This window comes from Ranitomeya imitator, chromosome 2 (assembly GCF_032444005.1).
Source record: "Ranitomeya imitator isolate aRanImi1 chromosome 2, aRanImi1.pri, whole genome shotgun sequence".
Lineage (NCBI taxonomy): Eukaryota > Metazoa > Chordata > Amphibia > Anura > Dendrobatidae > Ranitomeya > Ranitomeya imitator.
The window spans coordinates 24,095,121-24,122,669 of record NC_091283.1 but is presented as its reverse complement, the minus strand read 5'-3'; the positions used below and the strand labels follow the sequence as shown (position 1 = coordinate 24,122,669).

At 52.2% G+C, this 27,549-nt stretch overlaps 2 protein-coding genes across 5 annotated transcripts; one reads left to right on the top strand and one right to left on the bottom strand.

Moving 5' to 3' along the window:
* The first annotated feature begins 5,895 nt into the window (after positions 1-5,895).
* POLR1G (RNA polymerase I subunit G) lies at positions 5,896-15,007 on the top strand. Of its 3 annotated transcripts, none has more exons than XM_069746172.1 (3): positions 5,896-5,994; positions 6,177-6,297; positions 14,390-15,007. In XM_069746172.1, the coding sequence occupies exons 1-3, from the start codon at positions 5,988-5,990 to the stop codon at positions 14,793-14,795; spliced, it is 534 nt and encodes a 177-aa protein (XP_069602273.1). In that variant the 5' UTR covers positions 5,896-5,987; the 3' UTR covers positions 14,796-15,007. The 3 variants fall into 3 exon arrangements, with proteins under 3 accessions (XP_069602273.1, XP_069602274.1, XP_069602272.1); XM_069746173.1 differs by having other exon boundaries at positions 5,978-6,028; XM_069746171.1 differs by having other exon boundaries at positions 5,988-6,104.
* Positions 14,961-24,494, bottom strand: LOC138661470 (uncharacterized). Of its 2 annotated transcripts, none has more exons than XM_069746170.1 (4): positions 24,347-24,494; positions 17,721-17,849; positions 16,684-16,814; positions 14,961-15,646 (listed from the first exon to the last, which is right to left on the bottom strand). In XM_069746170.1, the coding sequence occupies exons 2-4, from the start codon at positions 17,845-17,847 to the stop codon at positions 15,101-15,103; spliced, it is 804 nt and encodes a 267-aa protein (XP_069602271.1). In that variant the 5' UTR covers positions 17,848-17,849; positions 24,347-24,494; the 3' UTR covers positions 14,961-15,100. The 2 variants fall into 2 exon arrangements, with proteins under 2 accessions (XP_069602271.1, XP_069602270.1); XM_069746169.1 differs by lacking the exon at positions 24,347-24,494 and adding an exon at positions 20,424-22,144.
* Positions 24,495-27,549: the final 3,055 nt, after the last annotated feature.

Genomic DNA, 27,549 nt, shown 5'->3' with positions numbered 1-27,549 from the left:
GCGCTAGTACCTGGGTTATACCGATCATTACACTGTGTTACATCTGTGTCCGGCAGGTGGTGCTAGTACCTGGGTTATACCGATCATTACACTGTGTTACATCTGTGTCCGGCAGGTGGCGCTAGTACCTGGGTTATACCGATCATTACACTGTGTTACATCTGTGTCCGGCAGGTGGCGCTAGTACCTGGGTTATACCGATCATTACACTGTTACATCCGTGTCCGGCAGGTGGCGCTAGTACCTGGGTTATACCGATCATTACACTGTGTTATATCTGTGTCCGGCAGGTGGTGCTAGTACCTGGGTTATACCGATCATTACACTGTGTTACATCCGTGTCCGGCAGGTGGCGCTAGTACCTGGGTTATACCGATCATTACACTGTGTTATATCTGTGTCCGGCAGGTGGCGCTAGTACCTGGGTTATACCGATCATTACACTGTGTTACATCTGTGTCCGGCAGGTGGCGCTAGTACCTAGATAATACCGATCATTACACTGTGTTACATCTGTGTCCGGCAGGTGGCGCTAGTACCTGGGTTATACCGATCATTACACTGTTACATCTGTGTCCGGCAGGTGGCGCTAGTACCTGGGTTATACCGATCATTACACTGTGTTACATCTGTGTCCGGCAGGTGGCGCTAGTACCTGGGTTATACCGATCATTACACTGTGTTATATCTGTGTCCGGCAGGTGGCGCTAGTACCTGGGTTATACCGATCATTACACTGTTACATCCGTGTCCGGCAGGTGGCGCTAGTACCTGGGTTATACCGATCATTACACTGTGGTATATCTGTGTCCGGCAGGTGGCGCTAGTACCTGGGTTATACCGATCATTACACTGTGTTACCTCCGTGTCCGGCAGGTGGCGCTAGTACCTGGGTTATACCGATCATTACACTGTGTTACATCTGTGTCCGGCAGGTGGCGCTAGTACCTGGGTTATACCGATCATTACACTGTGTTACATCTGTGTCCGGCAGGTGGCGCTAGTACCTGGGTTATGCCGATCATTACACTGTGTTACCTCCTGTGTCCGGCAGGTGGCGCTAGTACCTGGGTTATACCGATCATTATACTGTGTTACATCTGTGTCCGGCAGGTGGCGCTAGTACCTGGGTTACGCCGATCATTACACTGTGTTACATCTGTGTCCGGCAGGTGGCGCTAGTACCTGGGTTATACCGATCATTACACTGTGTTACATCTGTGTCCGGCAGGTGGCGCTAGTACCTGGGTTATACCGATCATTACACTGTGTTACATCCGTGTCCGGCAGGTGGCGCTAGTGCCTGGGTTATACCGATCATTACACTGTGTTACCTCTGTGTCCGGCAGGTGAAGCTAGTACCTGGGTTATACCGATCATTACACTGTTACATCTGTGTCCGGCAGGTGGCGCTAGTACCTGGGTTATACCGATCATTACACTGTGTTACATCTGTGTCCGGCAGGTGGTGCTAGTACCTGGGTTATGCCGATCATTACCTCTGTGTCCGGCAGGTGGCGCTAGTACCTGGGTTATGCCGATCATTACACTGTGTTACATCTGTGTCCGGCAGGTGGCGCTAGTACCTGGGTTATACCGATCATTACACTGTGTTACATCCGTGTCCGGCAGGTGGCGCTAGTGCCTGGGTTATACCGATCATTACACTGAGTTACATCCGTGTCCGGCAGGTGGCGCTAGTACCTGGGTTATACCGATCATTACACTGTTACATCTGTGTCCGGCAGGTGGCGCTAGTACCTGGGTTATACCGATCATTACACTGTGTTACATCTGTGTCCGGCAGGTGGCGCTAGTACCTGGGTTATGCCGATCATTACCTCTGTGTCCGGCAGGTGGCGCTAGTACCTGGGTTATACCGATCATTACACTGTGTTACCTCTGTGTCCGGCAGGTGGCGCTAGTACCTAGATAATACCGATCATTACACTGTGTTACATCTGTGTCCGGCAGGTGGCGCTAGTACCTGGGTTATACCGATCATTACACTGTGTTACATCTGTGTCCGGCAGGTGGCGCTAGTACCTGGGTTATATGGATCATTACACTGTGTTACATCTGTGTCCGGCAGGTGGCGCTAGTACCTGGGTTATACCGATCATTACACTGTGTTATATATCTGTCCGGCGCTAGTACCTGGGTTATACCGATCATTACACTGTGTTACATCTGTGTCCGGCAGGTGGCGCTAGTACCTGGGTTATATGGATCATTACACTGTGTTTACATCTGTGTCTGGCAGGTGGCGCTAGTACCTGGGTTATACCGATCATTACACTGTGTTACATCTGTGTCCGGCAGGTGGCGCTAGTACCTGGGTTATACCGATCATTACACTGTGTTACCTCTGTGTCCGGCAGGTGGCGCTAGTGCCTGGGTTATACCGATCATTACACTGTGTTACATCTGTGTCCGGCAGGTGGTGCTAGTACCTGGGTTATACCGATCATTACACTGTGTTACATCTGTGTCCGGCAGGTGGCGCTAGTACCTGGGTTATACCGATCATTACACTGTGTTACATCTGTGTCCGGCAGGTGGCGCTAGTACCTGGGTTATACCGATCATTACACTGTGTTACATCTGTGTCCGGCAGGTGGTGCTAGTACCTGGGTTATACCGATCATTACACTGTGTTACATCTGTGTCCGGCAGGTGGCGCTAGTACCTGGGTTATACCGATCATTACACTGTGTTACATCTGTGTCCGGCAGGTGGTGCTAGTACCTGGGTTATACCGATCATTACACTGTTACATCTGTGTCCGGCAGGTGGCGCTAGTACCTGGGTTATACCGATCATTACACTGTGTTATATCTGTGTCCGGCAGGTGGCGCTAGTACCTGGGTTATACCGATCATTACACTGTGTTACATCCGTGTCCGGCAGGTGGCGCTAGTACCTGGGTTATACCGATCATTACACTGTTACATCTGTGTCCGGCAGGTGGCGCTAGTACCTGGGTTATACCGATCATTACACTGTGTTACATCCGTGTCCGGCAGGTGGCGCTAGTACCTGGGTTATACCGATCATTACACTGTGTTACATCCGTGTCCGGCAGGTGGCGCTAGTACCTGGGTTATACCGATCATTACACTGTTACATCCGTGTCCGGCAGGTGGCGCTAGTGCCTGGGTTATACCGATCATTACACTATGTTACATCTGTGTCCAGCAGGTGGTGCTAGTACCTGGGTTATACCGATCATTACACTGTGTTACCTCTGTGTCCGGCAGGTGGTGCTAGTACCTGGGTTATACCGATCATTACACTGTGTTACATCTGTGTCCGGCAGGTGGCGCTAGTACCCGGGTTATACCGATCATTACACTGTGTTACATCCGTGTCCGGCAGGTGGCGCTAGTACCTGGGTTATACCGATCATTATACTGTGTTACATCTGTGTCCATCAGGTTGCGTTATTACCTGGGTTATACCGATCATTACACTGTGTTACATCTGTGTCCGGCAGGTGGCGCTAGTACCTGGGTTATACCGATCATTACACTGTGTTACCTCCGTGTCCGGCAGGTGGTGCTAGTACCTGGGTTATACCGATCATTACACTGTTACATCTGTGTCCGGCAGGTGGCGCTAGTACCTGGGTTATACCGATCATTACACTGTGTTACATCTGTGTCCGGCAGGTGGCGCTAGTACCCGGGTTATACCGATCATTACACTGTGTTACATCTGTGTCCGTCAGGTGGCGCTGGTTATACCGATCATTACACTGTGTTACCTCTGTGTCCGGCAGGTGGTGCTAGTACCTGGGTTATACCGATCATTACACTGTTACATCTGTGTCCAGCAGGTGGTGCTAGTACCTGGGTTATACCGATCATTACACTGTGTTACATCTGTGTCCGGCAGATGGCGCTAGTACCTGGGTTATACCGATCATTACACTGTTACATCTGTGTCCGTCAGGTGGCGCTAGTACCTGGGTTATACCGATCATTACACTGTGTTACATCTGTGTCCGGCAGGTGGCGCTAGTACCTGGGTTATACCGATCATTACACTGTGTTACCTCTGTCCGGCAGGTGGCGCTAGTACCTGGGTTATACCGATCATTACACTGTGTTACATCTGTGTCCGGCAGGTGGCGCTAGTACCTGGGTTATACCGATCATTACACTGTGTTACATCCGTGTCCGGCAGGTGGCGCTAGTACCTGGGTTATACCGATCATTACACTGTGTTACCTCTGTGTCCGGCAGGTGGCGCTAGTACCCGGGTTATACCGATCATTACACTGTGTTACATCTGTGTCCGGCAGGTGGCGCTAGTACCTGGGTTATACCGATCATTACACTGTGTTACCTCTGTCCGGCAGGTGGCGCTAGTACCTGGGTTATACCGATCATTACACTGTGTTACATCCGTGTCCGGCAGGTGGCGCTAGTACCCGGGTTATACCGATCATTACACTGAGTTACATCCGTGTCCGGCAGGTGGCGCTAGTACCCGGGTTATACCGATCATTACACTGAGTTACATCTGTGTCCGTCAGGTGGCGCTAGTACCTGGGTTATACCGATCATTACACTGTGTTACATCTGTGTCCGGCAGGTGGCGCTAGTACCTGGGTTATACCGATCATTACACTGTGTTACCTCTGTCCGGCAGGTGGCGCTAGTACCTGGGTTATACCGATCATTATACTGTGTTACCTCTGTGTCCGGCAGGTGGCGCTAGTACCTGGGTTATACCGATCATTACACTGTGTTACATCTGTGTCCGGCAGGTGGCGCTAGTACCTGGGTTATACCGATCATTATACTGTGTTACCTCTGTGTCCGGCAGGTGGCGCTAGTACCTGGGTTATACCGATCATTACACTGTGTTACATCCGTGTCCGGCAGGTGGCGCTAGTACCCGGGTTATACCGATCATTACACTGTGTTATATCTGTGTCCGGCAGGTGGCGCTAGTACCTGGGTTATACCGATCATTACACTGTGTTACATCTGTGTCCGGCAGGTGGCGCTAGTACCTGGGTTATACCGATCATTACACTGTGTTACATCTGTGTCCGGCAGGTGGCGCTAGTACCTGGGTTATACCGATCATTACACTGTGTTACATCCGTGTCCGGCAGGTGGCGCTAGTACCTGGGTTATACCGATCATTACACTGTGTTACATCCGTGTCCGGCAGGTGGCGCTAGTACCTGGGTTATACCGATCATTACACTGAGTTACATCCGTGTCCGGCAGGTGGCGCTAGTACCTGGGTTATACCGATCATTACACTGTGTTACATCCGTGTCCGGCAGGTGGCGCTAGTACCTGGGTTATACCGATCATTACACTGTGTTACATCCGTGTCCGGCAGGTGGCGCTAGTACCTGGGTTATACCGATCATTACACTGTGTTACATCCGTGTCCGGCAGGTGGCGCTAGTACCTGGGTTATACCGATCATTACACTGTGTTACATCCGTGTCCGGCAGGTGGCGCTAGTACCTGGGTTATACCGATCATTACACTGTGTTACATCCGTGTCCGGCAGGTGGCGCTAGTACCCGGGTTATACCGATCATTACACTGTGTTACATCCGTGTCCGGCAGGTGGCGCTAGTACCTGGGTTATACCGATCATTACACTGAGTTACATCCGTGTCCGGCAGGTGGCGCTAGTACCTGGGTTATACCGATCATTACACTGAGTTACATCCGTGTCCGGCAGGTGGCGCTAGTACCTGGGTTATACCGATCATTACACTGTGTTACATCTGTGTCCGGCAGGTGGCGCTAGTACCTGGGTTATACCGATCATTACACTGTGTTACATCTGTGTCCGGCAGGTGGCGCTAGTACCTGGGTTATACCGATCATTACACTGTGTTATATCTGTGTCCGGCAGGTGGCACTGGCGCATATTTTTCCGAATCGATCACTGCACTGTTTCCTCCTGTGTCGCATGGATATGACGTCATCCGCCAGTAGTTCGGAGTGATGGAGGGTAAGATGGCGGCGCCCGTGCTACATGTGACGGGGTTCGTCAGTCACAGAGTGCAGGCTCCGTGTGCTGAAGCTGGTGATTGTAATGATGACTGATGCGGCTTCTGGGGTGTATGGCTCTGTGGGCTGATGTTGGGGGTCGTAGTTGGGATGTTGTGTGACTGACGGTGTTCTGTCCCTCAGGTGGCGGCTTCCGGTGTCCGAAGGGTTTTGTCCCGGTGGCGGAATGTGATGGTTCGGCGACCTCTGACCCGGACATGGAGCTTTGGCTGATTAAGGCGCCCGCAGACTTTTCTCCGGAGAGGTGAGGGTGATGGGTCTGACTGCAGAAAGTAACACAACACTTGAGGCAGTTACAGGGTGCACTTCTTGTATCCAGAGACCGTCATGGGGGCGCTATGGAGCAAAAGTGACCGTCACACAACAAGGAACCTGCAGCCGCCACAATCAATCACTGTGGAACAGGAAAACACTCAGGACATTACTGAGCTGAGGAAATCCACATTGAAGCTTTATGAAAATGTTGCTGAGGGGGTTGGGCTGACTTTGGCCTGTTTGGTCCTCCTGCCTCCCCAGGGGTCAATCTAACTCTAAAGGTACCTTCACACATAACGATATCGTTAAGGATATCGTTGCAATGTCACGCTTTTTGTGACGTAGCAACGATCCCGCTGACGATATCTTTGTGTGACAGCTCTCCAGCGACCACACAACGACTTACCAACGATCACGGCCAGGTCGTATCGCTGGTCGTGATCGTTGATAAATCGTTTAGTGTAACGGTACCTTAAGCTGTTGCCTCCCCCCGCCTCCCAGGGGTCTGGCTGACTTCGAACTGTTGGCTCCCCAGGGGTGGGCTGACTAGTCAGCTCTCCCTGGGGAGGGGAGAGGGGCCAAGAGCCCAGAGTCAGCCCACCCCCTGGGGAGGCAGGAGTGCCCAAGATCCCAGAATCAGTCCACCCCCTGGAAAGGTGGGGGTCCCAAGAGCCCAGAGTCAGCCCACCCCCTGCTCTGGGCTCTTGGGCACTTCCGCCTCCCCAGGGGGGGGGGCTGACTCTGGGCTCTTGGGCACTCCCGCCTCCCAAGGGGGTGGGCTGACTCTGGGCACTTGGGCACTCCCACCTCCCCAGGGGGTGGGCTGACTCTGGCTCTTGGGCACTCCTGCCTTTTCAGTGGGGGGGTGGGCCGACTCTGGGCTCTTGGGTACTCCCGCCTCCCCAGGGGGTGGGCTGACTCTGGGCTCTTGGTCCCCCCCCCTCCCCAGGGAGTGGGCTGACTCTGGGCTCTATGGCCCCCCCCCTCCCCAGGGAGTGGGCTGACTCTGGGCTCTTTGGCCCCCCAGCCTCCCTAGGGAGTGGGCTGACTCTGGGCTCTTTGGCCCCCCAGCCTCCCTAGGGGGTGGGCTGACTCTGGGCTCTTTGGCCCCCCAGCCTCCCTAGGGGGTGGGCTGACTCTGGGCTCTTTGGCCCCCCAGCCTCCCTAGGGGGTGGGCTGACTCTGGGCTCTTTGGCCCCCCAGCCTCCCTAGGTGGTGGGCTGACTCTGGGCTCTTGGGCACTCCCACCTTTTTAGGGGGTGGGATGACTCTGGGCTCTTTGGCCCCCCAGCCTCCCTAGGGAGTGGGCTGACTCTGGGCTCTTGGGCACTCCCCAGGGGGTGGGCTGACTCTGGCTCTTGGGCACTCCCGCCTTTTCAGTGGGGGGGTGGGCTGACTCTGGGCTCTTGCGCACTCCCGCCTCCCCAGGGGGTGGGCTGACTCTGGGCTCTTGGGCACTCCCGCCTCCCCAGGGGGTGGGCTGACTCTGGGCTCTTGGGCACTCCCGCCTCCCCAGGGGGTGGGCTGACTCTGGCTCTTGGGCACTCCCGCCTCCCCAGGGGGTGGGCTGACTCTGGGCTCTTGGGCACTCCCGCCTCCCCAGGGGGTGGGCTGACTCTGGGCTCTTGGGCACTCCCGCCTCCCCAGGGGGTGGGCTGACTCTGGCTCTTGGGCACTCCCGCCTCCCCAGGGGGTGGGCTGACTCTGGGCTCTTGGGCACTCCCGCCTCCCCAGGGAGTGGGCTGACTCTGGGCTCTTGGGCACTCCCGCCTCCCCAGGGGGTGGGCTGACTCTGGCTCTTGGGCACTCCTGCCTTTTCAGTGGGGGGGTGGGCTGACTCTGGGCTCTTGGGCACTCCCGCCTCCCCAGGGGTTGGGCTGACTCTGGGCTCTTGGTCCCCCCCCCCCCCCCCTTCCCAGGGAGTGGGCTGACTCTGGGCTCTTGGGCACTCCCACCTTTTTAGGGGGTGGGCTGACTCTGGGCTCTTTGGCCCCCCAGCCTCCCCAGGGGGTGGGCTGTCTCTGGGCTCTTGGGCACTCCCGCCTCCCCAGGGGGTGGGCTGACTCTGGGCTCTTGGGCACTCCCGCCTCCCCAGGGGGTGGGCTGACTCTGGGCTCTTGGGCACTCCCGCCTCCCCAGGGGGTGGGCTGACTCTGGGCTCTTGGGCACTCCTGCCTCCCCAGGGAGTGGGCTGAGTCTGGCTCTTGGGCACTCCCGCCTCCCCAGGGGATGGGCTGACTCTGGGCTCTTGGGCACTCCCGCCTCCCCAGGGAGTGGGCTGACTCTGGGCTCTTGGGCACTCCCGCCTCCTCAGGGGGTGGGCTGACTCTGGGCTCTTGGGCACTCCCGCCTCCCCAGGGGGTGGGCTGACTCTGGGCTCTTGGTCCCCCCCCTCCTCAGGGAGTGGGCTGACTCTGGGCTCTTGGGCACTCCCGCCTCCCCAGGGGGTGGTCTCACTCTGGGCTCTCGGGCACTCCCCCTCCCCAGGGGGTGGGCTGACTCTGGGCTCTTGGTCCCCCCCCTCCCCAGGGAGTGGGCTGACTCTGGGCTCTTGGGCACTCCTGCCTCCCCAGGGAGTGGGCTGAGTCTGGCTCTTGGGCACTCCCGCCTCCCCAGGGAGTGGGCTGACTCTGGGCTCTTGGGCACTCCCACCTTTTTAGGGGGTGGGCTGACTCTGGGCTCTTTGGCCCCCCAGCCTCCCCAGGGGGTGGGCTGTCTCTGGGCTCTTGGGCACTCCCGCCTCCCCAGGGGGTGGGCTGACTCTGGGCTCTTGGGCACTCCCCCCTCCCCAGGGGGTGGGCTGACTCTGGGCTCTTGGGCACTCCCGCCTCCCCAGGGGGTGGGCTGACTCTGAGCTCTTGGGCACTCCCGCCTCCCCAGGGGGTGGGCTGACTCTGGGCTCTTGGGCACTCCTGCCTCCCCAGGGAGTGGGCTGAGTCTGGCTCTTGGGCACTCCCGCCTCCCCAGGGGATGGGCTGACTCTGGGCTCTTGGGCACTCCTGCCTCCCCAGGGAGTGGGCTGAGTCTGGCTCTTGGGCACTCCCGCCTCCCCAGGGAGTGGGCTGACTCTGGGCTCTTGGGCACTCCCGCCTCCCCAGGGGGTGGGCTGACTCTGGGCTCTTGGTCCCCCCCCCCTCCCCAGGGAGTGGGCTGACTCTGGGCTCTTGGGCACTCCCACCTTTTTAGGGGGTGGGCTGACTCTGGGCTCTTTGGCCCCCCAGCCTCCCCAGGGGGTGGGCTGTCTCTGGGCTCTTGGGCACTCCCGCCTCCCCAGGGGGTGGGCTGACTCTGGGCTCTTGGGCACTCCCGCCTCCCCAGGGGGTGGGCTGACTCTGGGCTCTTGGGCACTCCTGCCTCCCCAGGGGGTGGGCTGACTCTGGGCTCTTGGGCACTCCTGCCTCCCCAGGGAGTGGGCTGAGTCTGGCTCTTGGGCACTCCCGCCTCCCCAGGGAGTGGGCTGACTCTGGGCTCTTGGGCACTCCCGTCTCCCCAGGGGGTGGGCTGACTCTGGGCTCTTGGTCCCCCCCCCTCCCCAGGGGGTGGGCTGACTCTGGGCTCTTGGTCCCCCCCCCCCCCCCTCCCCAGGGAGTGGGCTGACTCTGGGCTCTTGGGCACTCCCACCTTTTTAGGGGGTGGGCTGACTCTGGGCTCTTTGGCCCCCCAGCCTCCCCAGGGGGTGGGCTGTCTCTGGGCTCTTGGGCACTCCCGCCTCCCCAGGGGGTGGGCTGACTCTGGGCTCTTGGGCACTCCCGCCTCCCCAGGGGGTGGGCTGACTCTGGGCTCTTGGGCACTCCCCAGGGGGTGGGCTGACTCTGGGCTCTTGGGCCCCCAGCCTTCCAAGGGGTGGGCTGATTCTGAGCTCCTGGGCCTCCCCAGGGGATGGGCTGACTTTGGGCTGTTGGGCTCCCTGCCTCCCCTGGGGTACGTAGAAAAAGAAGGCTAGCACTCGACTTCTGTGGAGGTGACGGTGCTAGTAAATGGAGCCAGTAGTCCCATCGATAATAAAATATATAATCTCTGCACTCATACAGGAGAAGGTTTACTTCAAGTGGATAATTTATTGGTGAAAAGTGAGGCAACAGGAAAAATTGTTTCGGCCAATCAGTGGCCTTGATCACAATGTCGCCTTTCGTAGGTTCTTTTCTAGAATTTGAACATGTAGTATCGTTGAGGTAGATAAATATGAGGGTGCATACATACGATCATTGGTATCTGGTTTTGAAAAAAGGACACGTCCGTGTTTAAATGGAGTCGCGGGTTAGCAGTCGCGGTTAGCAGTGGGGTACCACAGGGATCAGTATTGGGCCCTCTTTAACATATTTATTAATGACCTTGTAGGGGGCATACAGAACGGAATTTCAATATTTGCAGATGACACTAAACTCTGCAGGGTAAGCAATACAGAGGAGGACAATTTTATATTACAGGATGATTTATGTAAACTAGAAGCTTGGGCTGATAAATGGCAAATGAGCTTTAACCCCTTACCGACCTCCGCCGTACTATTACTGCAGACGTCGGATCTCCTGCTGTGATGTGGGCTCCGGCTCTGAGCCCACCTCAAAGCCGGGACATGTCAGCTGTTTTGAACAGCTGACATGTGCCCGCAATAGCGGCGGGTGAAATCGTGATTCACCCGCCGCTATTAACTAGTTAAATGCCGCTGTCAAATGCTGACAGCGGCATTTAACCGGCTTTTCCGGCCGCGTGGCTGGAAATGAGCACATCGCCGACCCCCGTCACATGATCGGGAGTCAGCGATGCGTCGGCATAGCAACCAGAGGTCTCCTTGAGACCTCTATGGTTGCTGATGCCGGATTGCTATGAGCGCCACCCTGTGGTCGGCGCTCATAGCAAGCCTGCAATTCAGCTACATAGGAGCGATCTGATTCCAGCTTGGCACACAAAAAATTAGCCTTTACCCGACCCCAGATCACGAAATATTGGAAAATTGCGCAATTTTAATTTTTTTATTTATTTTTTTAGCAAAGTTTGGAATTTTTTTTTTTTTTTTACCATTTAGATAAAACGTAACCTAGACATGTTTGGTGTCTATGAACTCGTAATGACCTGGAGAATCAATCAGTTATAGCATTTAGTGAACGCAGGAAAAAAAGGCAAACAAAAAACGAGTGTGGGATTGCACTTTTTTTGCAATTTCACCGCACTTGGAATTTTTTTCCCGTTTTCTAGTACACGACATGCTAAAACCAATGATGTCGTTGAAAAGTGCAACTTGTCTCGCAAAAAACAATCCCTCAAATGGCCAAATTGATGGAAAAATAAAAGTTATGGCTCTGGGAAGGAGGGGAGCGAAAAACGAGAACGCAAAAACGGAAAAGGGCAAGGTCGTGAAGGGGTTGAATATAAAATAGTAAAAAGATTAAAGCCAAAGCGTATTAAGGTATAAAATGCCTTTATTTAATTTTTGGCAAAAATGACACTGTATAATGGGCCTGTACTTGGAGAATTTGTAAATACATATACATTAAAAATTATATTAAAGATTATATATATATATATATATATATATATATATATATATATATATTGTAATAGCAAAGATAAAAATTTATGAACATGTGTAAAAAAACAAAACACAATATGTGTTAAGGTGCAAAAAAAATGTGCAAAGTGTAATGCAGGAATAGAGGATCTAATATAAAATAGATCCCAGTGTAATAAACTTTAGTTCAAACAAGGAAGCACTCAGTTATAAATAATGAAGTGTAAATATATATACCTATAAGCCACATATAGTGCCCACCATAGATTTAAATATAAAATAAATCAATAATATATACCTTTGATGTCCGACCCTCCAAGTACAATGCACCCGACGCGCGTTTCTGATGAATCCCTGACGAAGGATTAATCCGAAACGCGCGTCGGGATGCGTTGTACTTTGCACATTTTTTTGCATCTTTGCACATAGTGTGGTTTTTTTTTTTTTACACATGTTTATATATATATATGTGTATATATATATGTATATATATATATATATATATATTTTAATATAAATATAAATTTTTGCTGCTGATTTTTGTGTGAATTTATATCCCTTTTTTTCTTTTCTTTATGTGTCCGTCCAGTTATCTTTGCTATATATATATATATATATATATATATATATATATATATATATATATATATATATATATATATATATAATTTTTAATCTATATGTATTTACAAATTCCCCAAGTACAGGCCCATTATACAGGGTCATTTTTGCCAAAAATTAAATAAAGGCATTTTATACCTTAATATGCTTTGACTTTAATCTTTTTACTATTTTATATTTAAGTGGTATATTTTAATTTCCATTTCTGTGTTTTTGCTCTTTCAATACCAAGATAGGTTATTACACTTGGGGCTATTTAGTTTGGAAAAACGAAGGCTAAGGGGTGATCTTATGTTAATGTATAAATATATGAGGGGACAGTACAAAGACCTTTCTCATGATCTTTTTAATCATAGACCTGAGACAGGGACAAGGGGGCATCCTCTGCGTCTGGAGGAAAGAAGGTTTAAGCATAATAACAGACGCGGATTCTTTACTGTAAGAGCAGTGAGACTCTGGAACTCTCTGCCGTATGATGTTGTAACGAGTGATTCATTACTTAAATTTAAGAGGGGACTGGATACCTTTCTTGAAAAGTATAATGTTACAGGGTATATACACTAGATTCCTTGATAGGGCATTGATCCAGGGAACTAGTCCGATTGCCGTATGTGGAGCCGGGAAGGAATTTTGTTCCCCAATGTGGAGCTTACTATTTGCCACGTGAGGTTTTTTCCTTCCTCTGGATCAACATGTTAGGGCATGTTAGGTTAGGCTATGGGTTGAACTAGATGGACGTAAAGTCTTCCTTCAACCTTAATAACTATGTTACTATGTTATTGCGCTGGTCGGTGTTGGAGATGCTGACACAGACCTGCTCCTTCTGCTCAGACACGTCTGTGTCAGCATCTCCCACTTAGACACCAACGCTGGCTCCTGCAGGAACTGCCCGATCTGCAGGCATCTGTGCCACCAACAGACTTGTTTCCAAACCCTCTTTTGGCTATAAATCCTCCTTGCCTGGATATATGTATCTCTGCATTTCCACTGTATCGCCAGCGCCGACCAGCGCAGTAACTCCATTTAAACACGGACGTGTCCTTTTTCTAAACCAAATACCAATGATTGTATGTATACACCCTCATGTTTATCTACCGCAGTGATACTACTACCTTCTCCTGTAGGAGTGCAGTGATTATGCATTTTATTATCCCCTTGGGTACAGGCTGACTCCATGCTGTTAGCCTCCCCGGGGGGTCGGGCTGTTGGCCCCTTCCTTCACTCTGTAGGAAAGTCTCCAGGATTTTGAGGGGTCTGGGAATTTGTACTACACTTATGAGTAGGTGATGAGTTTGAGTGAGAAGCTGTGCTGCAATATTGAAGGGGTTGTGATTAAAGGGGCTGTCCAGTCTCGGAAGAAATATCTGCACTCGCTTTGCCTACTGTCTGTCATGAGCCCCCTGTATTCCCCGTGTCGGTGGTCAGTCATGTGACCACATCTGTGATTTGCATCCTTGCTGTCAGTATCTGATTATTGCACTGGATCTTAGGTGCTCGTGTGTAATGGAAGCAACTATAAACCTGGAACTAAGCAATGAGAGGGGGCTCAGTCTATCTGGACAGATGTATAATGGAGCAGTTTATTCATGAGCGTCCAGTGTGGAGGACGGCCCAGCACTTGTATGTGGGTTCCACAGCGAGTCCTGCAGGCTCAGACATGTGTCCAGAGCACTGGAGACTGATCCTAACACGAGCTCTGGATACAGGGGGCTCCGGCTGCAGTGGACGAGGCCTCAGTGTCTTCTAGAGCAGAAGGCACCGCATTTACCATTACAACCTATACTCCAGAGCTGCACTCACTATTCTGCTAGTTTTCAGGTCTGATTCTCCCAGCGCCACCTTCTTTGCGCTGTATTATCACAGATACATTGGTGGAGGGGTCTGTGCAGTAATGGACGAGGGGATGCGAGTACTTTACTGTAGGGAGTAACGTCATCTTTCTTCTTGTCATCAGCTTTAACTCTCATCGTTTCCCATTATCCGGCTACAAGATGCAGAGGATCAAAGATGGCGGAGTGAAGAAATATTACCACATGGTGTCCACGCCGGGCCCTACGCTGCCACTGTGCGCCTTTCTGCAGCCTTCAGGGCTCCCGAAGGACCAGCTCCAGGCCGCTTCTCCATTACAAGGTGTCATCACTTTGTCAGAGGCCCACGGAGACCACACAGCCCTGCACAGTGTTCCTGACCGGCCGCCATTATCCCTCCCACAGGGACTGAAACAGCGGTTTAGTCCATTCGGTGCTATTGCCCCGAACGTTAGTGAGGTGAATAGAGAAGACTCCCAGTTATTAGGAAGCACCAAGAAAAAGAAAAGAGCAAAGAAGCGGAAGCAGGAGGAGGTGGTGGCGGACGCCTGAACTCTCGACTTGGATCTTGGGATTTTTTTTGTATGGGGACCTCCGAATCTAATAAACACCTGTGCTGTGCAGCCTGTGTTACCACCACTGGCCACTAGGTGTAGATAGTGTGTCCTTTTAGATCTGAAGGGGTCACATGGGGGCAAAGAACCAATCAGACAAGTGTTAGATGAATTCCCGTTGTGATGAAATAAAGCAGATACAGATCGTAACGTCACGTCCCAGAGAAATGGACAATAAAATAAGTTTTATGCTATAAAAATGGAAATGTACAAAGGTCAGAGGGGAGGGTTTGTCCACTGCGGTCATACGGCGCCCCCCAGATCAAAGGCAGGTGGCGCTGCGTCTGATGATGTCATGGCTTCCTCCGGTGATGTCACTTCCTCTTCTTCCTCGGTCATTTCTGCCGAGTCGCTGGTCGCACTGGAAGCCTCAGTCGTGTTCATCGCTTCTTCCGTTGTGCCCGAGTTGGGGGCGGCGGGTGGAATTTGTCTGTAGCCTCCACTCCTTTCCATCGCCCTCCGCAGCCGCTCCCAGCCGCCCTCCTCGCCCTGCAGCGCTCTCTCATAGAGTCTAGTGTGAGCCTTCAGTTCTCGGATTGACCTCTGAGTCTCTCGTGTCCGGCGCAGCAAGGCCAGCGAGCGCAGGGAGACCTCCAGGATCTGCGGTGCCGCCTGCTTGGGCTGAGGAGGAGCGAGGGCTGTGTCTATGGGAAGATCGGAAGCCGAACTTGGAGGAGGAGGTAGACGTGGTGCAATCTTAGGATAAGAGCGCAGGATGGGCAGGTAGGAGGAAGGGGAAGCTCTTTTACGATGGTGTTTGACAGGAGCATGGAGAAGCACAAGGCGAGGCTAGAAGGAGAAAAAGAGAAAAGTTACCAGACATGACCATGAGGAGCAGATTCACCACCAGGGCGGCAGCACTGAGGCAACTAGATGATAAATGAACGTATCTCAATGTGATGTGGGCAGAGAACGGGGTCTGACTACAAGAAACGTAGCGTCAGAACGGAGTTGTCAGACTCATGCATGAAAACTGCAGCTGATGAAGAAGACCCCCTGAAGGGGTACATCAGAAATGGGGGCTTACAGCAATAACTGCAGGGGGTAGGGAGGTGCCACCGCTGGTCCAGGTAGATAGCATTGGATCCAGGTGCTTGTACAGGAGAGGATCCTACCCTTTCATCCAGGAAAACCTCCTTTTAAAGAGTACTTACACCCTTTATTAATTATTGATCATCCTTAGTAAAGTTATGAATATTTTTAATATATTCCATTGTCTTATTTTGCTTTCTTCTCTCACGTGTCATTATAACCTCCTACTTCATGCTCCTTTAGAAGCTACTTTGACCTGCTATCCAGCAAGAAACGCTGGTCAACCATCCGCTGTCTGAGCACAGGAGAGGATGGAGGGGAGTATGGGCGAGGGAGATGAGCTTGGGGGGAGGGGAACAGAGAAGCTGTAAATAATGTTTGCCTATGATTCTTGCTGGAGTAGCAGCTCAAAGCAGCTTCTAAAGGAGCATGATCTAAGAGGTTATAACTAGAGATGAGAGAATATGTTCGGAAAATGATCTTCGAATTTGCCATATTTGTACCATATTGGTGGCAAATTTATGTTTGATCGTTTCCGAACATATTCGCTCCTCTGTACTCCCTATTAGCTCTAATGATGTTGGGCAAATATTGCAAGTACAGCGATCGTAATCCGAACTGAATATTGATATTTTTGCTCATCTCCAGTTATAACGACGCATGAGAGAGGATGAAGCGCGATAACAAAGTGGCGAATATTACAGAGTCATTAACGATCAGTAATTACACAAAGTTTACAGAATTGTGGAATGAAACGCTTCGTCGGACACACTTCTTGTTTTTCTCTTCCTCACCTGTTTGAGGATGATGTTCTGTAGGATGTATATAGGAGTATACGCCGGCTGTGTTGGCGGGGTGGCGGCCATCACGCTGGCGCTTGTTGATGGCGGCGTGTCCTCTGAGCTGACGCTTTCCGAGCTGCTGTCTGTGAAGAGAACATCAGTCAGTCCCAGGTGGGGCACCGGGCCGGCTCCATCCTCCCGCCACACCTCTGTACAGAGGCGGGACCAGGATGGTGGGACAGTGGGCGGAGCATTGTGTGGGCGGAGCATTGTGTGGGCGGAGCTATGCCTCTGTCCCGGGGTGGTTAGCTTCACCTGTAATTTGGTAGCGGACTCTGATGACCCTCCCCTGACTGCAGAGATTGTGCCTGCAGGGGTCGTGACCACCAGCTTTATCAGAATGATCTTTGTTGCCTGTAGCAACCAATTACTGCACAGCTTTCACTTTACCACAGCAGTTTCAGAAATGAAAGCTGCGCACCGGTTGCTATGGGTAACAAAGGCGGATCACAATAAATGCCTGGAAATTTCCATAAATTGTTAGCTTCACAGTGGGAGAATACGCCGAGAGCAGCACCCGGGAGGCCACGTATGGACGACATTGCTGTCGGGGGTCAGATATTGTGATCTGTGCGGACCCTGAAGACTGTTGTAAACTGACTGATCATCAGGGCATAGCAACCAATCAGAGCACAGCTTTCATTGACCGAGAGCAGTAGGGGAGATGAGAGCTGTGCTCTGATTGGTTGCTGTAGGTGGATTAATCCATTTTTACAACAGAGGTGTTTCAGGAACCAGCATTGTCCACGGGGTCCTTTCAGGTAGGTGAGTGGCTCTGCGGTCGTGTTCACATTAGGTTTGTGCTCCACGGCTGAGACTGTGTCACCCAGACCGCGGCACGGCGCTATTGGGACCATGAGGTAATGTCAGGGGGGATAGATGGGAGTTCTCACAAAGCTGAGAATGTAACCACAGTCGTGCACCAAGGAGATGCTGAGGGTTGTAGTACGCAGGAGCGGAGGGTCGTGCGGAGGATAAATGGCGCTCACCGGAGTACCCAGAGTCCTTCTCGGTCTCGCTCACTGACTGCTCTTTTGTGATCGGCGGCATCTCGGCCTCCGCACTCTGCTGTTCCCCGGGATTAGGAGGTCCGGCGTCTGGTGGAGGAGACTTCATATCTGCGGAGTGGAGGAGAGACTGCGTCATCACATGAGGGGAGCAGGGGGTCCGGACTCATATACCCCAGCACCCCGCCATCCGCAGGAGCCCCCCATCACTAGAGGACCTGACTGCAATCTGTCCTGTGGGGGCGCTGCAGGGAAATTGGACCCATGCACCATGCCCGAGACAAACACTGGTCAGCGTGTATATAACCCCGTGTAGAGTGCGGTATATAGGGCAGTGTTGTGTATAGTGCGGTATATAGGGCCGGGTTGTGTATAGTGCGGTATATAGGGCAGTGTTGTGTATAGTGCGGTATATAGGGCAGTGTTGTGTATAGTGCGGTATATAGGGCAGTGTTGTGTATAGTGCGGTATATAGGGCAGTGTTGTGTATAGTGCGGTATATAGGGCAGTGTTGTGTATAGTGCGGTATATAGGGCAGTGTTGTGTAGAGTGCGGTATATAGGGCAGTGTTGTGTAGAGTGCGGTATATAGGGCCGTGTTGTGTATAGTGCGGTATATAGGGCCGTGTTGTGTATAGTGCGGTATATAGGGCCGGGTTGTGTATAGTGCGGTATATAGGGCCGGGTTGTGTATAGTGCGGTATATAGGGCCGGGTTGCGTATAGTGCGGTATATAAGGCAGTGTTGCGTATAGTGCGGTATATAGGGCAGTGTTGCGTATAGTGCGGTATATAGGGCAGTGTTGCGTATAGTGCGGTATATAGGGCAGTGTTGCGTATAGTGCGGTATATAGGGCCGGGTTGTGTATAGTGCGGTATATAGGGCCGGGTTGTGTATAGTGCGGTATATAGGGCAGTGTTGTGTATAGTGCGGTATATAGGGCAGTGTTGTGTATAGTGCGGTATATAGGGCAGTGTTGCGTATAGTGCGGTATATAGGACTGCTCTTGTGTATAGTGCGGTATATAGGGCCGGGTTGTGTATAGTGCGGTATTTAGGGCAGTGTTGTGTATAGTGCGGTATATAGGACTGTGCTCTTGTGTATAGTGCGGTATATAGGGCCGGGTTGTGTATAGTGCGGTATATAGGGCAGTGTTGTGTATAGTGCGGTATATAGGGCAGTGTTGCGTATAGTGCGGTATATAGGGCAGTGTTGTGTATAGTGTGGTATTTAGGGCAGTGTTGTGTATAGTGTGGTATATAGGGCAGTGTTGTGTATAGTGCGGTATTTAGGGCAGTGTTGTGTATAGTGTGGTATATAGGACTGTGCTCTTGTGTATAGTGCGGTATATAGGACTGTGCTCTTGTGTATAGTGCGGTATATAGGGCCGGGTTGTGTATAGTGCGGTATATAGGGCCGGGTTGTGTATAGTGCGGTATATAGGGCAGTGTTGTGTATAGTGCGGTATATAGGGCAGTGTTGCGTATAGTGCGGTATATAGGGCAGTGTTGTGTATAGTGCGGTATATAGGGCCGGGTTGTGTATAGTGCGGTATATAGGGCCGGGTTGTGTATAGTGCGATATATAGGGCCGGGTTATGTATAGTGCGGTATTTAGGGCAGTGTTGTGTATAGTGCGGTATATAGGACTGTGCTCTTGTGTATAGTGCGGTATATAGGGCAGTGTTGTGTATAGTGCGGTATATAGGGCCGGGTTGTGTATAGTGCGGTATATAGGGCAGTGTTGCGTATAGTGCGGTATATAGGGCAGTGTTGCGTATAGTGCGGTATATAGGGCAGTGTTGTGTATAGTGCGGTATATAGGGCCGGGTTGTGTATAGTGCGGTATATAGGGCCGGGTTGTGTATAGTGCGATATATAGGGCCGGGTTATGTATAGTGCGGTATTTAGGGCAGTGTTGTGTATAGTGCGGTATATAGGACTGTGCTCTTGTGTATAGTGCGGTATATAGGACTGTGCTCTTGTGTATAGTGCGGTATATAGGGCAGTGTTGTGTATAGTGCGGTATATAGGGCAGTGTTGCGTATAGTGCGGTATATAGGGCAGTGTTGTGTATAGTGCGGTATATAGGGCCGGGTTGTGTATAGTGCGGTATATAGGGCCGGGTTGTGTATAGTGCGATATATAGGGCCGGGTTATGTATAGTGCGGTATTTAGGGCAGTGTTGTGTATAGTGCGGTATATAGGACAGTGCTCTTGTGTATAGTGCGGTATATAGGACAGTGCTCTTGTTTATAGTGCGGTATATAGGACAGTGCTCTTGTTTATAGTGCGGTATATAGGACAGTGCTCTTGTTTATAGTGCGGTATATAGGACAGTGCTCTTGTTTATAGTGCGGTATATAGGACAGTGCTCTTGTTTATAGTGCGGTATATAGGGCCGTGCTCTTGTGTATAGTGCGGTATATAGGGCCGTGCTCTTGTGTATAGTGCGGTATATAGGGCCGTGTTCTTGTGTATAGTGCGGTATATAGGGCCGTGTTCTTGTGTATAGTGCGGTATATAGGGCCGTGTTATTGTGTATAGTGCGGTATATAGGGCCGTGTTCTTGTGTATAGTGCGGTATATAGGGCCGTGTTCTTGTGTATAGTGCAGTATATAGGGACGTGTTCTTGTGTATAGTGCGGTATATATGCTATAATGTACAGTAACGGGTGTATAGTCACCAGTGGACCAGCTTGCTCGGCTCTGGGTGCCCCTTGCTCGGCTCTGGGTGCCCCTTGCTCGGCTCTGGGTGCCCCTTGCTCGGCTCTGGGTGTCCCTTGCTCGGCTCTGGATGTCCCTTGCTCGGCTCTGGGTGTCCCTTGCTCGGCTCTGGATGTCCCTTGCTCGGCTCTGGGTGCCCCTTGCTCGGCTCTGGGTGTCCCTTGCTCGGCTCTGGGTGCCCCTTGCTCGGCTCTGGGTGCCCCTTGCTCGGCTCTGGATGTCCCTTGCTCGGCTCTGGGTGTCCCTTGCTCTGGGTGTCCCTTGCTCGGCTCTGGGTGCCCCTTGCTCGGCTCTGGGTGTCCCTCCCTTGCTCTGGGTGCCCCTTGCTCGGCTCTGGGTGCCCCTTGCTCGGCTCTGGGTGTCCCTTGCTCGGCTCTGGGTGCCCCTTGCTCTGCTCTCTGGGTGCCCCTTGCTCGGCTCCGGGTGCCCCTTGCTCGGCTCTGGGTGCCCCTTGCTCTGCTCTCTGGGTGCCCCTTGCTCGGCTCCGGGTGCCCCTTGCTCGGCTCTGGATGTCCCTTGCTCGGCTCTGGGTGCCCCTTGCTCTGCTCTCTGGGTGCCCCTTGCTCGGCTCCGGGTGCCCCTTGCTCGGCTCTGGGTGCCCCTTGCTCTGCTCTCTGGGTGCCCCTTGCTCGGCTCTGGGTGCCCCTTGCTCGGCTCTGGATGTCCCTTGCTCGGCTGTGGGTGTCCCTTGCTCGGCTCTGGGTGCCCCTTGCTCGGCTCTGGGTGTCCCTCCCTTGCTCTGGGTGCCCCTTGCTCGGCTCTGGGTGTCCCTTGCTCGGCTCTGGGTGTCCCTTGCTCTGCTCTCTGGGTGCCCCTTGCTCTGCTCTCTGGGTGCCCCTTGCTCTGCTCTCTGGGTGCCCCTTGCTCTGCTCTCTGGGTGCCCCTTGCTCTGCTCTCTGGGTGCCCCTTGCTCTGCTCTCTGGGTGCCCCTTGCTCTGCTCTCTGGGTGCCCCTTGCTCGGCTCCGGGTGCCCCTGGCTCTGCTCTCTAGGTGTCCCTTGCTCGGCTCCGGGTGCCCCTTGCTCTGCTCTCTGGGTGCCCCTTGCTCGGCTCCGGGTGCCCCTTGCTCGGCTCCGGGTGCCCCTTGCTCGGCTCTGGGTGCCCCTTGCTCGGCTCTGGGTGCCCCTTGCTCGGCTCCGGGTGTCCCTTGCTCTGCTCTCTGGGTGCCCCTTGCTCGGCTCTGGGTGTCCCTTGCTCTGCTCTCTGGGTGCCCCTTGCTCTGCTCTCTGGGTGCCCCTTGCTCGGCTCTGGGTGTCCCTTGCTCTGCTCTCTGGGTGCCCCTTGCTCTGCTCTCTGGGTGCCCCTTGCTCTGCTCTCTGGGTGCCCCTTGCTCGGCTCTGGGTGTCCCTTGCTCTGGGTGCCCCTTGCTCTGCTCTCTGGGTGCCCCTTGCTCAGCTCCAGGTGTCCCTTGCTCTGGGTGCCCCTTGCTCTGCTCTCTGGGTGCCCCTTGCTCTGCTCTCTGGGTGCCCCTTGCTCTGCTCTCTGGGTGCCCCTTGCTCGGCTCTCTGGGTGCCCCTTGCTCGGCTCCGGGTGTCCCTTGCTCTGGGTGCCCCTTGCTCTGCTCTCTGGGTGCCCCTTGCTCGGCTCTGGGTGCCCCTTGCTCTGCTCTCTGGGTGCCCCTTGCTCTGCTCTCTGGGTGCCCCTTGCTCGGCTCTGGCTGCCCCTTGCTCTGGCCGCCCGTCTGTGTACAGTGCGCAGGCTCCGCCCCCAGATGTACAGTACACAGAGTCCGGCGCTCCCGCAGGATGTTATGAGTCACGCTGCTGCTGCTGCTGCTGTACTTTACGCTCTGTGCCGGCTCCTCCCGTACACTCACCACCACACGTGGGGAACAGCGTGTTTACAGCCGACACTCGCCCTGTCCTGTGTCCTCACATCCCATCTGACTGCAAGTACAGAACCTCCCACCACCACCTGTCTGACGCCACATTGGTCTGGACTGGTCCACAGGGAACAGAGCAGGAGAAGCCCCTGTGGCCGCTGTGCAGGGGTCTCTACCGCTACATAGGAGCAGTACCAGACACCTGAATCTCTATGTACAGGCAGGAGCAGCTCCTCATCACCATCCAACAATCCTCCCAGATTATTATATGGAGGCTGAGGGGACATCTGCAAGTGGGTGAACAGCATATTCCAGAGCCAGTGTCACAGTGGGCTCATACACAGCCCAATCCAGCACCGAGTCACTCTGACCACCCACCTGTACCTCTGACCACCCACCTGTACCTCTGACCACCCACCTGTACCTCTGACCATCCACCTGTACCTCTGACCCTCCCGCCTGTACCTCTGACCACCCAACTGTACCTCTGACCCTCCCACCTGTACCTCTGACCATCCACCTGTACCTCTGACCATCCACCTGTACCTCTGACCACCCACCTGTACCTCTGACCATTCACCTCTACCTCTGACCACCCAACTGTACCTCTGACCATACACCTGTACCTCTGACCATTCACCTCTACCTCTCACCACCCAACTGTACCTCTGACCCTCCCGCCTGTACCTCTGACCCTCCCGCCTGTACGTCTGACCACCCAACTGTACCTCTGACCATCCACCTGTACCTCTGACCACCCAACTGTACCTCTGACCACCCAACTGTACCTCTGACCCTCCCGCCTGTACCTCTGACCATCCACCTGTACCTCTGACCACCCAGCTGTACCTCTGACCCTCCCGCCTGTACCTCTGACCACCCAACTGTACCTCTGACCACCCAACTGTACCTCTGACCACCGACCTGTACCTCTGACCCTCCCGCCTGTACCTCTGACCCACCCAACTGTACCTCTGACCACCCACCTGTACCTCAGACCACCCAACTGTACCTCTGACCATCAACCTGTACCTCTGACCACCCAGCTATGTCTCTGACATTCCACCTTTCTCTAACCACCCGGCTGTACCTCTCTGATCCTCCCGCCTGTACCTCTGACCATCCAACTATGTCTCTGACCACCCGCCTCTATCTCTGACCACCCAACTGTGTCTCTGACCACCCAGCTATATCTCTGACCATTCACGTCTACCTCTGACCACCCAACTGTACCTCTGACCCTCCTGCCTGTACCTCTGACCACCCAACTGTACCTCTGACTCCCCAACTGTACCTCTGACCACCCAACTGTACCTCTGACCACCCAACTGTACCTCTGACTATCAACCTGTACCTCTGACCAACCAGCTATGTCTCTGACATTCCACCTTTCTCTGACCACCCAGCTGTACCACTGTTCCTCCCGCCTGCACCTCTGACCACCCAACTGTGTCTCTAACCACCCAGCTGTACCTCTCTGACCCTCCCGCCTGTACCTCTGACCATCCAACTGTGTCTCTGACCACCCGCCTGTACCTCTGACCACCCAACTGTGTCTCTGACCACCCAGCTATGTCTCTGACATTCCACCTTTCTCTGACCACACAGCTGTACCACTGACCCTCCCGCCTGTACATCTGACCACCCAACTGTGTCTCTAACCACCCAGCTGTACCTCTCTGACCATCCACCTTAACCTTTTACCATCCCACCTGTACCTCTGGCCATCCAGCTGTGCCTCTGACCATCCACCTGTGTCTCTGACCACCCAGCTGTGTCTCTGGTTACCCAGTTTTCTGATCATAAAGTTGTTTTTCTGACCTCCTTTCCATCTCTGACTATCTGTCTATTCACACATGTGCCTGCCCTCTCTGTTCTAATGTCAGCTGTCCCAGGTGTCTCTTCTGGACAGAGTATTTCTCCTTAAGATTCATCACAGAAGAAAACTGCAAAGTTAAATTCTAAAGATTCTACAGTATAGAAAACTGTGCTGGTGACAACAGAATCTGCCTGTCTGTCTTATCTATTATCTATCTGTACACATGTAGGAAAAGTTAGTTACCTGCTGTCTGTGTCGCTCTCGCTGAGGTTCTGCTCTTGTGTTCTCTCTCTGCTCAGTGTTGTGGTTGCTCTTCTGGCTGCCCTGCTCTCCTCCTCCTCTTCTATTTCTCCTCCTCCTCTCTGTTCACACAGGGAACAGGAGGAGGAGATTACAATTGTTTCTATCATTTTTACGATTCTCTGACTGTTATATAATAGAATTCGCCCATTGCTCGGTGCTGTGGGCCGCAAACTAGAGGAGAGACCCCCGGGGTGTGTGCAGGGCGCTGCCCAACTCTGAGGAGAAAACCTGGATCTGTCTCACATCTATGGATCCATCTCTGTCATTGTCTATTTATCTACAGTCACCTTGTCTTGTGGCCACATCCACGCCAGATTTTTCATATAATTATATATATATATATATATATATATATATATATATATATATATATATATATATATATATACAGTACAGACCGAAAGTTTGGACACACCTTCTCATTTAAAGATTTTTCTGTATTTTCATGACTATGAAAATTGTAAATTCACACTGAAGGCATCAAAACTATGAATTAACACATGTGGAATTATATACTTAACAAAAAACGTGTGAAACAACTGAAAATATGTCTTATATTCTAGGTTCTTCAAACTAGCCACCTATTGCTTTGATGACTGCTTTGCACACTCTTGGCATTCTCTTGATGAGCTTCAAGATGTAGTCACCGGGAATGGTCTTCCAACAATCTTGAAGGAGTTCCCAGAGATGCTCAGCACTTGTTGGCCCTTTTGCCTTCACTCTACGGTCCAGCTCACCCCAAACCACCTCGATTGGGTTCAGGTCTGGTGACTGTGGAGGCCAGGTCATCTGGCGTAGCACCCCATCACTCTCCTTCTTGGTCAAATAGCCCTTACACAGCCTGGAGGTGTGTTGGGGGTCATTGTCCTGTTTAAAAATAAATGATGGTCCAACTAAACGCAAACCGGATGGAATAGCATTCCGCTGCAAGATGCTGTGGTAGCCATGCTGGTTCAGTATGCCTTCAATTTTTAATAAATCCCCAACAGTGTCACCAGCAAAGCACCCGCACACCATCACACCTCCTCCTCCATGCTTCACGGTGGGAACCAGGCATGTAGAGTCCATCCGTTCACCTTTTCTGCGTCGCACAAAGACACGGCGGTTGGGACCAAAGATCTCAAATTAGGACTCATCAAACCAAAGTACAGATTTCCACTGGTCTAATGTCCATTCCTTGTGTTCTTTAGCCAAAACAAGTCTCTTCTGCTTGTTGCCCATCCTTAGCAGTGGTTTCCTAGCAGCTATTTTACCATGAAGGCCTGCTGCACAAAGTCTCCTCTTAACAGTTGTTGTAGAGATGTGTCTGCTGCTAGAACTCTGTGTGGCATTGACCTGGTCTCTAATCTGAGCTGCTGTTAACCTGCGATTTCTGAGGCTGGTGACTCAGATAAACTTATCCTCAGAAGCAGAGGTGACTCTTGGTCTTCCTTTCCTGCCGGTCCTCATGTGAGCCAGTTTCTTTGTAGCACTTGATGGTTTTTGCAACTGCACTTGAGGACACTTTCAAAGTTTTCCCAATTTTTCGGACTGACTGAACTTCATTTCTTAAAGTAATGATGGCCACTCGTTTTTCTTTACTTAGCTGCTTTTTTCTTGCCGTAATACAAATTCTATCAGTTTATTCAGTAGGACTATCAGCTGTGTATAAGAACCTAGAATATAAGACATATTTTCAGTTGTTTCACACTTTTTTGTTAAGTATATAATTCCACATGTGTTAATTCATAGTTTTGATGCCTTCAGTGTCAATTTACAATTTTCATAGTCATGAAAATACAGAAAAATCTTTAAATGAGGTTTCCATACTTTTGGTCTGTACTGTGTATATATATATATATATATATATATATATATATATATATATATATATGTGTATATGTGTATGTATATATATATTACTGCTCAAAAACAAAGGGAACACTAAAATCCCACATCCTAGATATCACTGAATGAAATATTCCAGTTATAAATCTTTATTCATTGCATAGTGGAATGTGAATGTAAATCACAACTAATATCCCATGGAGGTCTGGAGTTGGAATGAGGCTCAAAATCAAAGTGGAAAATAAGGTTACAGGCTGATCCAACTTCAGTGGAAATGCCTCAAGACAAGGAAATGATGCTCAGAAATGTGTGTGGTCTCCACGTGCCTGTATAATCTCCCTACAACGCCTGGGCATAGTCCTGATGAGGTGGCAGATGGTCTCCTGAGGGATCTTCTCCCAGGCTTGGACTAAAACATATGCCAACTCCTGGACAGTCTGTGGTGCAACGCGACGTTGGTGGATGGTGCGAGACATGATGTCCCAGATGTGTTCAATCGGATTCAGGTCTGGGGAACGGACGGGCCAGTCCATAGCTTCAATGCGTTCATCTTGCGGGAACTGCTGACACACTCCTGCCACTTGAGGTCTGGCATTGTCCTGCATTAGGAGAAACCCAGGGCCAACTGCACCAGCATACGGTCTGAGGATCTCATCTCGGTACCTAATGGCAGTCAGGCTACCTCTGGCGAGCATATGGCGGGCTGTGCGGCCCTCTAAAGAAATGCCACCCCACACCATTACTGACCCACTGCCAAACCGGTGATGCTGAAGGATGTTGCAGGCAGCAGATCGCTCTCCACGGCGTCTCCAGACTCTGTCACATGTGCTCAGTGTGAACCTGCTTTCATCTGTGAAGAGCACAGGGCGCCAGTGGTGAATTTGCCAGTCCTGGTGTTCTGTGGCAAATACCAAGCATCCTGCACGGTGTTGGGCTGTGAGCACAACCCCCATCTGTGGACATCGGGTTTCTAACCGTTTGTGCCGTCACATGCACATTTGTGGCCTGCTGGAGGTCATTTTGCAGAGCTCTGACAGTGCTCCTACTGTTCCTCCTTGCACAAAGGCTGAGGTAGTGGACCTGCTGCTGGGTTGTTGCCCTCCTACGGCCCTTCCCACGTCTCTTGGTGTTCTGGCCTGTCTCCTGGTAGCGCCTCCAGCCTCTGGACACTACGCTGACAGATACAGAAAACCTTGCCACAGCTCGCATTGATGTGCCATCCTGGATGAGCTGCACTACCTGAGCCACTTGTGTGGGTTGTAGAGTCCGTCTCATGCTACCACGAGTGTGAAAGCACAACCAACATTCAAAAGTGA